The 15,242-nt window shown below is 36.2% G+C and overlaps 4 protein-coding genes across 4 annotated transcripts in view; all 4 read left to right on the top strand.

The window, feature by feature from the left end:
* Positions 1–8,066, top strand: part of LOC311033407 (protocadherin gamma-A6-like) — a gene marked incomplete at both ends in the record, with an annotated part of 35,376 nt that extends 27,310 nt beyond the window's left edge. Inside the window, one exon of the mRNA XM_084040915.1 lies at positions 7,830–8,066. Coding sequence (XP_083897041.1) covers positions 7,830–8,066 — 237 coding nt within the window. The remainder of the gene's footprint in view (positions 1–7,829) is intronic.
* The window catches only part of LOC311065419 (protocadherin gamma-C5-like), a gene marked incomplete at its 5' end in the record, with an annotated part of 366,358 nt that overhangs the window by 155,345 nt on the left and 195,771 nt on the right, over positions 1–15,242 (top strand). The gene's annotated exons all lie outside the window — the stretch shown is intronic.
* Positions 8,883–11,240, top strand: LOC311033406 (protocadherin gamma-A10-like; the record flags this gene model as incomplete). The annotated part of the gene is made up of 1 exon (XM_084040914.1): positions 8,883–11,240. One exon carries the CDS (start codon positions 8,883–8,885, stop codon positions 11,238–11,240), a length of 2,358 nt encoding a protein of 785 aa, XP_083897040.1.
* Positions 12,697–15,171, top strand: LOC311033405 (protocadherin gamma-A11-like; the record flags this gene model as incomplete). The annotated part of the gene is made up of 1 exon (XM_084040913.1): positions 12,697–15,171. The coding sequence occupies one exon, from the start codon at positions 12,697–12,699 to the stop codon at positions 15,169–15,171; it is 2,475 nt and encodes an 824-aa protein (XP_083897039.1).

Below are 15,242 nucleotides of genomic sequence, written 5' to 3'. Positions count from 1 at the left end.
ATAACTATGTTTTTTGGATTTTTTATGATTTTTCTAAAGATTACATTGTAATGGATGGGATTCTGTAATATTTCAATCATTTATTATTAATAATTGCTACTGTAAAACATATTGATAATCATCACAGGTGTACAAGAGACCATGGGGAACATTAATATATAGTTGTTGGGTGATAACTATGTTTTCTTTTTCTTTTTTTTTTTTTTTTTCTAAAGATTACATTGAAACGGATGGGATTCTGTAATATTTCAATAATTTATTATTAATAATTGCTGCTGTAAAACATATTGATAATCATCACAGGTGTACGAGAGACCATGGGGAACATTAATATATAGTTGTTGGGCGATAACTATGTTTTTTGTTTTGTTTTTTCGATTTTTCTAAAGATTACATTGAAACGGATGGGATTCTGTAATATTTCAATAATTTATTATTAATAATTGCTGCTGTAAAACATATTGATAATCATCACAGGTGTACAAGAGACCATGGGGAACATTAATATATAGTTGTTGGGTGATAACTATGTTTTTTGGATTTGTTATGATTTTTCTAAAGATTACATTGAAACGGATGGGATTCTGTAATATTTCAATAATGTATTATTAATACTTGCTGCTGTAAAACATATTGATAATCATCATAGCTTTACAAGAGACCATGGGGCACATTAATATATAGTTGTTGGGTGATAACTATGTTTTTTGAATTTTTTATGATTTTTTGAAAGATTACATTGAAACGGATGGGATTCTGTAATATTTCAATAATTTATTATTAATAATTGCTGCTGTAAAACATATTGATAATCATCACAGGTGTACGAGAGACCATGGGGAACATTAATATATAGTTGTTGGGCGATAACTATGTTTTTTGGATTTTTTATGATTTTTCTAAAGATTACATTGTAATGGATGGGATTCTGTAATATTTCAATCATTTATTATTAATAATTGCTACTGTAAAACATATTGATAATCATCACAGGTGTACAAGAGACCATGGGGCACATTAATATATAGTTGTTGGGCGATAACTATGTTTTTTGGATTTGTTATGATTTTTCTAAAGATTACACTGAAACGGATGGGATTCTGTAATATTTCAATAATTTATTATTAATAATTGCTGCTGTAAAACATATTGATAATCATCACAGGTGTACGAGAGACCATGGGGAACATTAATATATAGTTGTTGGGCGATAACTATGTTGTTGTTGTTTTTTTCCGATTTTTCTAAAGATTACATTGAAACGGATGGGATTCTGTAATATTTCAATAATTTATTATTAATAATTGCTGCTGTAAAACATATTGATAATCATCACAGGTGTACAAGAGACCATGGGGCACATTAATATATAGTTGTTGGGTGATAACTATGTTTTTTGAATTTTTTATGATTTTTTGAAAGATTACATTGAAACGGATGGGATTCTGTAATATTTCAATAATTTATTATTAATAATTGCTGCTGTAAAACATATTGATAATCATGACAGGTGTACAAGAGACCATGGGGAACATTAATATATAGTTGTTGGGTGATAACTATGTTTTTTGGATTTGTTATGATTTTTCTAAAGATTACATTGTAATGGATGGGATTCTGTAATATTTCAATAATTTATTATTAATACTTGCTGCTGTAAAACATATTGATAATCATCATAGCTTTACAAGAGACCATGGGGCACATTAATATATAGTTGTTGGGTGATAACTATGTTTTTTGAATTTTTTATGATTTTTTGAAAGATTACATTGAAACGGATGGGATTCTGTAATATTTCAATAATTTATTATTAATAATTGCTGCTGTAAAACATATTGATAATCATCACAGGTGTACGAGAGACCATGGGGAACATTAATATATAGTTGTTGGGCGATAACTATGTTTTTTGTTTTGTTTTTTCGATTTTTCTAAAGATTACATTGAAACGGATGGGATTCTGTAATATTTCAATAATTTATTATTAATAATTGCTGCTGTAAAACATATTGATAATCATCACAGGTGTACAAGAGACCATGGGGAACATTAATATATAGTTGTTGGGTGATAACTATGTTTTTTGGATTTGTTATGATTTTTCTAAAGATTACATTGAAACGGATGGGATTCTGTAATATTTCAATAATGTATTATTAATACTTGCTGCTGTAAAACATATTGGTAATCATCATAGCTTTACAAGAGACCATGGGGCACATTAATATATAGTTGTTGGGTGATAACTATGTTTTTTGAATTTTTTATGATTTTTTGAAAGATTACATTGAAACGGATGGGATTCTGTAATATTTCAATAATTTATTATTAATAATTGCTGCTGTAAAACATATTGATAATCATCACAGGTGTACGAGAGACCATGGGGAACATTAATATATAGTTGTTGGGCGATAACTATGTTTTTTGGATTTGTTATGATTTTTCTAAAGATTACATTGAAACGGATGGGATTCTGTAATATTTCAATAATGTATTATTAATACTTGCTGCTGTAAAACATATTGATAATCATCATAGCTTTACAAGAGACCATGGGGCACATTAATATATAGTTGTTGGGTGATAACTATGTTTTTTGAATTTGTTATGATTTTTTGAAAGATTACATTGAAACGGATGGGATTCTGTAATATTTCAATAATTTATTATTAATAATTGCTGCTGTAAAACATATTGATAATAATCACAGGTGTACGAGAGACCATGGGGAACATTAATATATAGTTGTTGGGTGATAACTATGTTTTTTGGATTTTTTATGATTTTTCTAAAGATTACATTGTAATGGATGGGATTCTGTAATATTTCAATCATTTATTATTAATAATTGCTACTGTAAAACATATTGATAATCATCACAGGTGTACAAGAGACCATGGGGAACATTAATATATAGTTGTTGGGTGATAACTATGTTTTTTTTTTTTTTTTCGATTTTTCTAAAGATTACATTGAAACGGATGGGATTCTGTAATATTTCAATAATTTATTATTAATAATTGCTGCTGTAAAACATATTGATAATCATCACAGGTGTACGAGAGACCATGGGGAACATTAATATATAGTTGTTGGGCGATAACTATGTTTTTTGTTTTGTTTTTTCGATTTTTCTAAAGATTACATTGAAACGGATGGGATTCTGTAATATTTCAATAATTTATTATTAATAATTGCTGCTGTAAAACATATTGATAATCATCACAGGTGTACAAGAGACCATGGGGAACATTAATATATAGTTGTTGGGCGATAACTATGTTTTTTGGATTTGTTATGATTTTTCTAAAGATTACATTGAAACGGATGGGATTCTGTAATATTTCAATAATGTATTATTAATACTTGCTGCTGTAAAACATATTGATAATCATCATAGCTTTACAAGAGACCATGGGGCACATTAATATATAGTTGTTGGGTGATAACTATGTTTTTTGAATTTTTTATGATTTTTTGAAAGATTACATTGAAACGGATGGGATTCTGTAATATTTCAATAATTTATTATTAATAATTACTGCTGTAAAACATATTGATAATCATCACAGGTGTACGAGAGACCATGGGGAACATTAATATATAGTTGTTGGGCGATAACTATGTTTTTTGGATTTTTTATGATTTTTCTAAAGATTACATTGTAATGGATGGGATTCTGTAATATTTCAATCATTTATTATTAATAATTGCTACTGTAAAACATATTGATAATCATCACAGGTGTACAAGAGACCATGGGGCACATTAATATATAGTTGTTGGGCGATAACTATGTTTTTTGGATTTGTTATGATTTTTCTAAAGATTACACTGAAACGGATGGGATTCTGTAATATTTCAATAATTTATTATTAATAATTGCTGCTGTAAAACATATTGATAATCATCACAGGTGTACGAGAGACCATGGGGAACATTAATATATAGTTGTTGGGCGATAACTATGTTGTTGTTGTTTTTTTCCGATTTTTCTAAAGATTACATTGAAACGGATGGGATTCTGTAATATTTCAATAATTTATTATTAATAATTGCTGCTGTAAAACACATTGATAATCATCACAGGTGTACAAGAGACCATGGGGCACATTAATATATAGTTGTTGGGTGATAACTATGTTTTTTGGATTTCTTATGATTTTTCTAAAGATTACATTGAAACGGATGGGATTCTGTAATATTTCAATAATTTATTATTAATAAATGCTGCTGTAAAACATATTGATAATCATCACAGGTGTACAAGAGACCATGGGGAACATTAATATGTAGTTGTTGGGTGATAACTATGTTTTTTGGATTTTGTTTTATTTTTCTAAAGATTACATTGAAATGGATGGGATTCTGTAATATTTCAATAATTTATTATTAATAATTGCTGCTGTAAAACATATTGATAATCATCACAGGTGTACGAGAGACCATGGGGAACATTAATATATAGTTGTTGGGCGATAACTATGTTTTTTGGATTTTTTATGATTTTTCTAAAGATTACATTGTAATGGATGGGATTCTGTAATATTTCAATCATTTATTATTAATAATTGCTACTGTAAAACATATTGATAATCATCACAGGTGAACAAGAGACCATGGGGCACATTAATATATAGTTGTTGGGCGATAACTATGTTTTTTGGATTTGTTATGATTTTTCTAAAGATTACATTGAAACGGATGGGATTCTGTAATATTTCAATAATGTATTATTAATACTTGCTGCTGTAAAACATATTGATAATCATCACAGCTTTACAAGAGACCATGGGGCACATTAATATATAGTTGTTGGGTGATAACTATGTTTTTTGAATTTTTTATGATTTTTTGAAAGATTACATTGAAATCGATGGGGATTCTGTAATATTTCAATATTTTATTATTAATAATTGCTACTTTAAAACATATTGGTAATGATCACAAGTGTACAAGAGACCATGGGGCACATTAATATATAGTTGTTGGGCGATAACTATGTTTTTTGGATTTCTTATGATTTTTCTAAAGATTACATTGAAATGGATGGGATTCTGTAATATTTCAATATTTTTTTATTAATAATTGCTGCTGTAAAACATATTGATAATCATCACAGGTGTATGAGAGACCATGGGGAACATTAATATATAGTTGTTGGGCGATAACTATGTTTTTTTGGATTTGTTATGATTTTTCTAAAGATTACATTGAAACGGATGGGATTCTGTAATATTTCAATAATTTATTATTAATAATTGCTGCTGTAAAACATATTGATAATCATCACAGGTGTACGAGAGACCATGGGGAACATTAATATATAGTTGTTGGGCGATAACTATGTTTTTTGGATTTGTTATGATTTTTCTAAAGATTACATTGAAACGGATGGGATTCTGTAATATTTCAATAATTTATTATTAATAATTGCTGCTGTAAAACATATTGATAATCATCACAGGTGTACGAGAGACCATGGGGAACATTAATATATAGTTGTTGGGCGATAACTATGTTTTTTGGATTTTTTTCGATTTTTCTAAAGATTACATTGAAATGGATGGGATTCTGTAATATTTCAATAATTCATTATTAATAATTGCTGCTTAAAATTATATTGATAATCATCACAGGTGTACAAGAGACCATGGGGAACATTAATATATAGTTGTTGGGTGATAACTATGTTTTTTGGATTTGTTATGATTTTTCTAAAGATTACATTGAAACGGATGGGATTCTGTAATATTTCAATAATGTATTATTAATACTTGCTGCTGTAAAACATATTGGTAATAATCACATATTGTAAAGGACACACATGGGCACAATAACATTTAGTTGCTGGGTGATAACTATGTTTTTAGATTTTTTTATGATTTCCCAAAAAATACTTTAAACTGTATGGGGTTCTGTAATATTACAATATTTTATTATTAATAATTTGTGCAGTAAAACATTTTGGTAATAATCACAGACGAGAACATTAGACACAAACTATGTTTTTAGTTTGTTTTATTACATTTTTACATGTATATATTGAAGTAACTGGGATTTACGATTTCATTGAACGCACCATCAGTTCGCCTAACCGCAAAAAGCCACGTAGCTGCGCAATCATTTTTGAAGCACGGCTGGTGCGACCGACTCTCTCTGAAGAGCGGCCAGCGTGACCGCAGTCAAATCCAGACGGCAGTAAATATGCTGAAATGATACTTCAGAAGCCATTAGACAGAGAAGTACAACCCAGCATTTTTCTGAAACTCATAGCAGTGGATGGAGGTACTCCACAGAGATCTGGTACAGTAAATATAAATATCACTGTTTTAGATGCCAATGATAATGCCCCTGATTTCAACCAGTCAGTATACAGGGCTTTTGTGAGGGAAAATGCGCCAAAAGGCACGTACATCACAACAGTAAATGCTACAGACGCAGACAGTGGTTCAAATGGACACATTACATTCAGTTTCTCTAAAATGAAAGGGAGCATAGCTGATATATTTGCAATTGATGAAATCTCAGGGAAAATATCTGTTTCCGGTCAGATAGATTATGAAAAAGATAAAAAATATGAAGTTAGAGTAGAGGCCAAAGATCACGGAGGTTTAACGGGGACCAGTAAAGTTATAATCGAGGTCTCTGATGTTAATGATAACGCCCCATTTATCAATATCATGTCCTTCTCGAGCCCCATATCTGAAGATTCGCCGCCTGGCACGACAATTGCTATTATAAATGCCCAAGATGCAGATTCCGAAAATAATGGAAAGATAGTGTGTTCTATAAATGCTAAGCTTCCGTTTAAAATCCAGTCATCTTTAACAGGCTATTATAATTTGATTTCTGATCAGCATTTTGATAGAGAGATAACTCCAGAATACAACATAACCATAATAGCATCCGATTTGGGGTCTCCCCCTCTCTCTAGCACCACAATATTAAACCTTAAAATATCTGACGTTAATGATAATGCCCCATTGTTTGATGAATCCGCATATTCTGCCTACGTCATAGAGAACAATTCCCCTGGAATATCCATATTTACAGTATGTGCGCAGGACACTGACTGGAATCAAAACGCGAAAATATCTTATATGGTTGAGGACACACAGGTCAGTGGTAATCCACTCTCTAGTTATGTATCTATAAACTCTGAAACTGGAGTTATACATGCAGTGCGTTCTTTTGATTATGAACAAATGAAAGTATTTCGATTAGTTGTCAAAGCGCAGGACGGTGGTTCGCCTCCTCTCAGTAGTAATGTGACTGTAACAATACTGATCCAGGACCAGAATGACAATGCTCCTCAGGTTCTGTACCCAGTCCAGAGTGGTGGCTCACTGGTGGCTGAAATGGTACCTCGTTCAGCAGATGTGGGCTATCTGATCACTAAAGTGGTGGCTGTTGATGTGGACTCTGGACAGAATGCCTGGCTCTCCTATAAACTACAAAAACCCACAGACAGGGCACTGTTTGAAGTTGGATTACAGAATGGAGAAATTAGAACAATCCGCCAAGTTACAGATAAAGATGTTGTGAAACAAAGACTGACTGTTATAGTGGAGGACAACGGACAGCCCTCTCGTTCAGCTACAGTCAATGTTAACGTGGCGGTGGCTGACAGCTTCCCTGAAGTTCTCTCAGAGTTCACTGACTTTACACACGACAAGGAGTACAATGACAACCTGACTTTTTATTTAGTTTTGGCTTTGGCTGTAGTTTCCTTTCTCTTCGTCACGTGTTTAGTTGTTATTATATCAGTGAAAATATACAGATGGAGACAGTCTCGCATCTTCTGTCATTCCAATCTCCCAGTGATTCCATATTATCCACCACGTTACTCAGACACTTTGGGGACAGGGACTCTCCCTCATGTGTACAATTACGAGGTGTGCAGGACGACTGACTCCAGAAAAAGTGACTGTAAATTCGGCAGAGCTGGTAGTCAGAACATATTGATAATGGACCCCAGTTCTACAGGGACGATGCAACGAATACAGAGTGAAAAGAGCATCCTGGATGAACCAGACTCTCCTATTGAGGTGAGTTAAGTGATTTAACATAGTACCTGAAAACACCCTTAATGCGTTTCGAAATTGTGTGACTGCTTGAGAAATGAAATGACAACAGAAACATACATTTTAAATCAATGACCTATGTGTACACGCTTCACGGATAACGTCTTCATTCAGGACCAATTGTTTGTCTTTGTGTTTTTCTTTTTTCGTATTTGGCTCCGTTATGGGCCTGGCTGTATTGCAGTTTTTCAGCACCATGGATAGCGCAGTCTTAGTTCAGAACAGCCTATCCCTTTATCAATCGATTAATAGTGTTCATTGCTTAAACTTATACTCCAGTATTTCATGAAGCCGATTTTCGTCCTTTGTTTTACACTTTCTTTTTTTGCTAAATTTAATTTTATAAGCGCAATATGATGAAATATATATATAAAAAAAACATGTATATATCCATGTAAATGCTACATCTGGTTTGATATAAATCTTTTATATTTTATATATTCATTTGGAGTTCACTGTTTAGACTCTAAGGGACGCTCTTGTTCAGTGAAACGCTTCTGTGTAGTGATGCAAGCCAATCATCCCACCCTGTGCAGAGTGCTTTGCAACGAGAGATTCAGTCAGTTGGGACACGAAGGATATCTTATCATGCGTTAAAGGAACATAGAACATCTCATTTAAATACCTTTGAATTAGGAACTGACTACATTTTTTCACTAACGAAGGACAACCTTTGTACTATTATTATTCTCTTCTATGATGGCACCTCGAATCTTCCCCATATCCATGAGATGGCGATTATGTTGTGGATTGCGACGTCAATTTGGCCTACTATTTTTTTTCCTTTGCATGGTTAGTATAGCCGGTGGCCAGATTCGATATTCCATTCCAGAGGAGATGAGAAAGGGGTCTATTATAGGTAACGTAGCACAAGACCTAGGGTTGGATCTGAAAAGGCTCCGTTCGGGTCGGGCCCGTATTGTCAACGGGGAAAGCGTTCAGTACACCGAGCTGAAGACAGACAAAGGGATTCTAGTCGTACATGAGAGAATTGACCGAGAGCAGCTTTGTGGCGACGTCACTCCTTGTAGCTTCAGCTTCGAAATGATTTTGGAAAACCCAATGGAACTACATCGAGTTACTGTGGAAATTACAGACGTCAATGACCATTCGCCTGTTTTCCCCACGGAATTTATTCAGTTTGAAATCAGTGAATCTGCTGTGGCTGGAGCAAAATTCCCACTCAAGACAGCAGAAGATTCTGATGTCGGCCTTAATGCTTTACAAAACTACGTTCTATCCCCCAATGATAATTTTATTTTAAAGCAGCATACAAATCCCGATGGAAGTAAGTATGCCGAAATGATCCTACAAAAGCCTCTAGACAGAGAAGATCATCCACACCTGTCCTTAAAGCTGATAGCAGTGGACGGGGGGACTCCACAGAGATCTGGTACAGTAAATATAGATATCACCATTTTAGACGCAAATGATAATGCTCCCGTTTTTAACCAGTCAGTCTATAGGGCTACTGTAATGGAAAATGCAAATAAAGGCACATATATCGCCACATTGAATGCAACTGACTTGGACAGTGGTTCAAATGGTCAAATAACGTATGGCTTTTCTCAGGTTAAAGGGACCATACCAAATACATTCACAATTGATGAGAACACAGGCATCATATCCGTATCAGGACAGATAGACTTCGAAAAAGACAAGAAATATGAGGTCAGAGTAGAGGCAAAAGACCAGGGAGGACTAACTGATACCAGCAAAGTTATTATTGAAGTTACTGATGCCAATGACAATGCCCCAGTAATAAACATCATGTCATTCTCAAGCCCCGTGTCAGAGGATGCCCCACCTGGCACTACGATTGCGATAATAAATGTCAAAGATGCAGATTCAGAAAGGAACGGGCAGCTAACATGCTCTATAGATTCGAAACTTCCTTTTAAAATCCAAACATCTTTAAGTAACTATTATAATTTGGTTTCGGATCAGCATCTTGATAGGGAGACTACACCAGAATACAACATTACTATAACAGCAACTGATTCTGGTTCTCCTCCCCTGTCCAGTGCCAAAATATTGCACCTTAAAATCTCTGACGTCAATGACAACGCCCCATTGTTCGATGAAAACACATATTCTGCCTACCTCACGGAGAACAATTCCCCTGGAATATCCATATTTACCGTCAGTGCACGGGACTCTGACTGGAATCAGAACGCTAGGATTTCATACCTCCTGGAGGACAGTCAGGTCAGTGGCACACCAGTCTCTAGTTATGTATCTATCAACTCTGAGACAGGCGTTTTACATGCTGTGCGTTCTTTTGATTATGAACAAATCAAACAACTTGAAATACGTGTCAAGGCCCAGGACGGTGGCTCCCCTCCACTCAGTAGCAATGCGACTCTGACGATATTTATTCAAGATCAGAACGACAATGCTCCTCAGGTTCTGTACCCAGTCCAGAGTGGTGGCGCTCTGGTGGCTGAAATGGTGCCTCGTTCAGCAGATGTGGGCTATCTGGTCACTAAAGTCGTGGCTGTTGATGTGGACTCCGGACAGAATGCCTGGCTCTCTTATAAGCTGCAGAAAACCACAGACAGGGCGCTGTTTGAAGTGGGATTGCAGAATGGAGAAATACGAACCATCCGCCAAGTTACTGATAAAGATGTTGTGAAACAAAGGCTGACTATTATAGTGGAGGACAACGGACAGCCCTCTCGTTCAGCTACAGTCAATGTTAACGTGGCGGTGGCTGACAGCTTCCCTGAAGTTTTCTCAGAGTTCACTGACTTTACACACGACAAGGAGTACAATGACAACCTGACTTTTTACTTAGTCTTGGCTTTGGCTGTAGTTTCCTTTCTCTTCATCACGTGTTTAGTTGTCATTATATCAGTGAAAATATACAGATGGAGACAGTCTCGCATCTTCTGTCATTCCAATCTCCCAGTGATTCCATATTATCCACCACGTTACTCCGACACTTTGGGGACAGGGACTCTCCCTCATGTGTACAATTACGAGGTGTGCAGGACGGCTGACTCCAGAAAGAGTGACTGTAAGTTCGGCGGAAATGGTAGTCAGAACATACTGATAATGGATCCCAGTTGTACAGGGACGATGCAACGTATACACAATGAAAAGAGTATCCTAGATGAACCAGACTCTCCTATAGAGGTGAGTTAACAAGTGATTTAAAATGAATAACGTTACCTGAAAACGCCCTTCATGCGGGTTGAAATTAAAGGACGACTTCACCTCTTTTCAACATATTTTCATATAATAGGTCCTCACTAATGCTCATGATAAAATGATACATTTTTTTCTACTTGGTCTGTGTCTCATAGGTGGGCTGTGGACAGTCCAGAAACCCGTCTACCAGTGACATCATCGTCAGGCAGGATTTTCTTTTCCAAAAAGATTACAATTTTTTTATTCCGATTTTTATTAAGGCGAGAACAATGAGATCTAGTATTGCATTGCAACTTGCAGGAATACAAAGCCTGCGGTTTCTATTAGCTTGGATTCCCCATCGAGGATGTCACTGGTAGATGGGTTTCTGAACTGTCTACAGCCCTCCTCTGAGACACAGATTGATTAGAATTTTTTTTTACCATTTTATCATGAGCATTAGTGAGGACCTATTATATGAAGATATGTTGAAAAGTGGTGAAGTCGTCCTTTAAGTGTGCAACTGTATTTGACAAATGACAACAGCAATGATTTTTAAATCAATGTCCTGTGTAAAAGCTTCATGGACCAATTTTCTTTCTTCTTTTTTAATTTATTTGTCTTTTTTCATTTATGGATGTAAATGGGACTGCTTATACAGCTTTTCAGGACCATGGATAGCGCCGTGTTTGTTTAGAACAGCCTATCCTTTTATCAGTGGATTGATAGTGTTTATGGACGCATTGCTTAAACTCTACTCCAGTACATGAAGCAGATTGTTGCCCTTTGTTTTAAACCTTTTTTGCTTCTTCTTGTTTTGGTGTCTTCGAAGCATGTTGGTTAATGCTTATATGACAGTTTCCCATTTCTTTACACATTCCTTTGCAATATGAACTCTGCTAGGTATATATACAAGGCAGTGCTGCCTCGTATGGTCTGCTTCTCCACATTCACAGGTTGGGCCACTTTTGTAGCCCCTTCCTGCCATAGCAGCTTTTGATTGCCCTATTCCTGGACAACTCTCTCTGTGTGTGTGTGTGTGTGTGTGTGTGTGTGTGTGTGTGTGTGTGTGTGTGTGTGTGTGTGTGTGTGTGTGTGTGTGTGTGTGTGTGTGTGTGTGTGTGTGTGTGTGTGTGTGTGTGTGTGTGTGTGTGTGTGTGTGTGAGACATGGTTTGATATATGAATTTTATATATTTAATTGAAATTCACTGTTTGGACTCTAAGGGACGCTATTGTTCAGTGGAACGCTTCTGTGTAGTGATGCAAGCCATTCGTCCCACCCTCAGCAGTGTGCTTTGCAGCGGAGAGATTGCCAGTTGGGGCACGAAGGATATCTTACATTTTTTAAAGGCTCATATAACATCTTAAATGGACTATATACACCTTTTTTTCCACTAACGAAGGACCACCATTGTACTATTATTGTTCTTTGCTATGATGGCACCTCGAGGATATATCTTTCCCTTATCCATGAGATGGCGATTGTGTTGTGGATTGCAACGTCACATTGGCCTACTCGTGTTTTTCCTTATGGTTAATATAGTTGGTGGCCAGATTCGATATTCCATTCCAGAGGAAATGAAGAAAGGTTCCGTTATAGGTAACGTGGCACAAGACCTGGGGTTGGATACGAAAAGGCTTCGTTCTGGTCGGGCTCGAATTCTCACGGGAGAAAGCGTTCAGTACACCGAACTGAAGACAGACAAAGGGACTCTAGTCGTGAATGAGAGGATTGACCGAGAGCAGCTTTGTGGAGATGTCACTCCTTGTAGCTTCAGCTTTGAAATGTTGCTAGAAAACCCAATGGAGCTGCATCACATTACTATAGAAATATTGGATGTGAATGATAATGCTCCCTCATTTCAAAACGCTCACTTGCAGTTCGAGATCAGTGAATTGGCTACACTTGGCTCACGTTTTGTTTTAGAGAGTGCGGATGATAGTGATGTTGGCGATAACGGTCTGCAAAACTACATTTTGACTGCAAATGATAATTTTGTTTTGAAACAACATGCCAATCCAGATGGAAGCAAACATGCTGAAATGGTTCTCCAGAAGAATTTAGACAGAGAAGACCAGCCCCGCCTTTCGTTAAAACTATTGGCTGTAGATGGGGGTGTTCCTCCCAGATCTGGCACAGTGAATATTGATATTACTGTTTTAGATGCTAATGACAATGCCCCGGTTTTTAATCAATCCGTGTACAGGGCTACCGTGATGGAAAATGCACCAAAAGGCACATATGTTACTACAGTGAATGCGAGTGATGCAGATAGTGACTTGAATGGGCAGATTACGTATTATTTTTCAAAAAACAAAGTTACTATTTCTGACATCTTTAATATAGACAGAGCTACTGGGGTCATATCGGTGCTTGGTCAGATCGATTATGAAAAGGATAAACGATTTGAAGTCAGAATTGAAGCTAAAGATCAAGGTGGATTAACAGATTCAAGTAAAGTTGACATTGAGGTTACAGATGTAAATGATAATCCACCTGTCATTAACGTCATGTCATTCACCAGCCCTGTGTCTGAGGACTCCACTCCAGGCACAACCATTGGCATACTTAACGTTAAAGACTTGGATTCTGGAGAAAATGGACACGTGACCTGTACTATAGATCAACATATTCCCTTTAAGATTAAATCAAATTTAAGGAACTACTACACTCTGTTAACTGACTCTGTGTTGGACCGTGAAACTGTTTCAGAATATAATATTACTGTAGTAGCAACCGACGCAGGATCACCTCCTCTATCAAGCAAGAGAGCTTTTCATCTCAAGATTTCTGATGTAAACGACAATGCCCCGATATTTCCACAGACAATTTACAATGCATTTATCACAGAAAACAACTCTCCTGGCGTGTCTGTCCTTGCCATTAAGGCTAAAGACACAGATGAAAATCAGAACAATCGTATTTCGTATATGCTTGAAGACTGTGATATTGGCGGCTCCCCGGTCTCTGGATATGTTTCGGTTAACGCTGAGAGCGGTGTGATACATTCAGTACGCTCGTTGGATTACGAACAAATCAAACAATTGACTTTCGTTGTTAAAGCGCAGGATGGAGGTTCGCCTCCACTCACTAGTAATGCGACTGTAAAAATACAAATCCAGGATCAGAATGACAACGCTCCTCAGGTCCTTTACCCAGTACAGAGTGGTGGCTCTCTGGTCGCTGAAATGGTGCCTCGTACAGCAGATGTTGGCTATTTGGTCACGAAAGTGGTGGCTGTTGATGGGGACTCTGGACAGAATGCTTGGCTCTCCTATAAACTGCATAAAACTGTAGAAAGGGTGCTGTTTGAAGTGGGATTACAGAATGGAGAAATAAGAACAATCCGCCAAGTCACTGATAAAGATCCTGTGAAACAAAGACTCACTGTTGTAGTGGAGGACAATGGACAGCCCTCTCGTTCAGCTACAGTCAATGTTAACGTGGTGGTGGCTGACAGCTTCCCTGATGTTCTCTCAGATTTCACTGACTACACACACAAGGAGTACAATGAGAACCTGACTTTTTACTTAGTCTTGGCTTTGGCTGTAGTTTCCTTTCTCTTCATCACGTGTTTAGTTGTTATTATATCAGTGAAAATATACAGATGGAGACAGTCTCGTATCCTTTGTCATTCCAATCTCCCCGTGATTCCATATTATCCACCACGTTACTCAGACACTTTGGGAACAGGGACTCTCCCTCACGTGTACAATTACGACGTGTGCAGGACGACTGACTCCAGAAAGAGTGATTGTAAGTTCGACAGAACTGGTAGTCAGAACATACTGATAATGGACCCCAGTTTTACTGGCACAATGCAGCGGATACAGAGTGAAAAAAGCATCCTGGATGAACCAGACTCTCCTTTAGAGGTGAGTCAAAGAACCCAGTCTAAAGTACAAACAATAGGAATTTGTTTTGTCTTTTCAATTTACTTGTAAGCCATTTTTCTTTTGTCCGTCGTGATAAAATGTTAGCTTTTCAGAAAATCGTTTCGTAGCTATTGCGCTGT

This window comes from Gymnoscopelus microlampas (genome assembly GCF_963454915.1).
Source record: "Gymnoscopelus microlampas genome assembly, chromosome: 18".
Lineage (NCBI taxonomy): Eukaryota > Metazoa > Chordata > Actinopteri > Myctophiformes > Myctophidae > Gymnoscopelus > Gymnoscopelus microlampas.
This window is presented reverse-complemented; position numbering and strand designations above follow the sequence as displayed.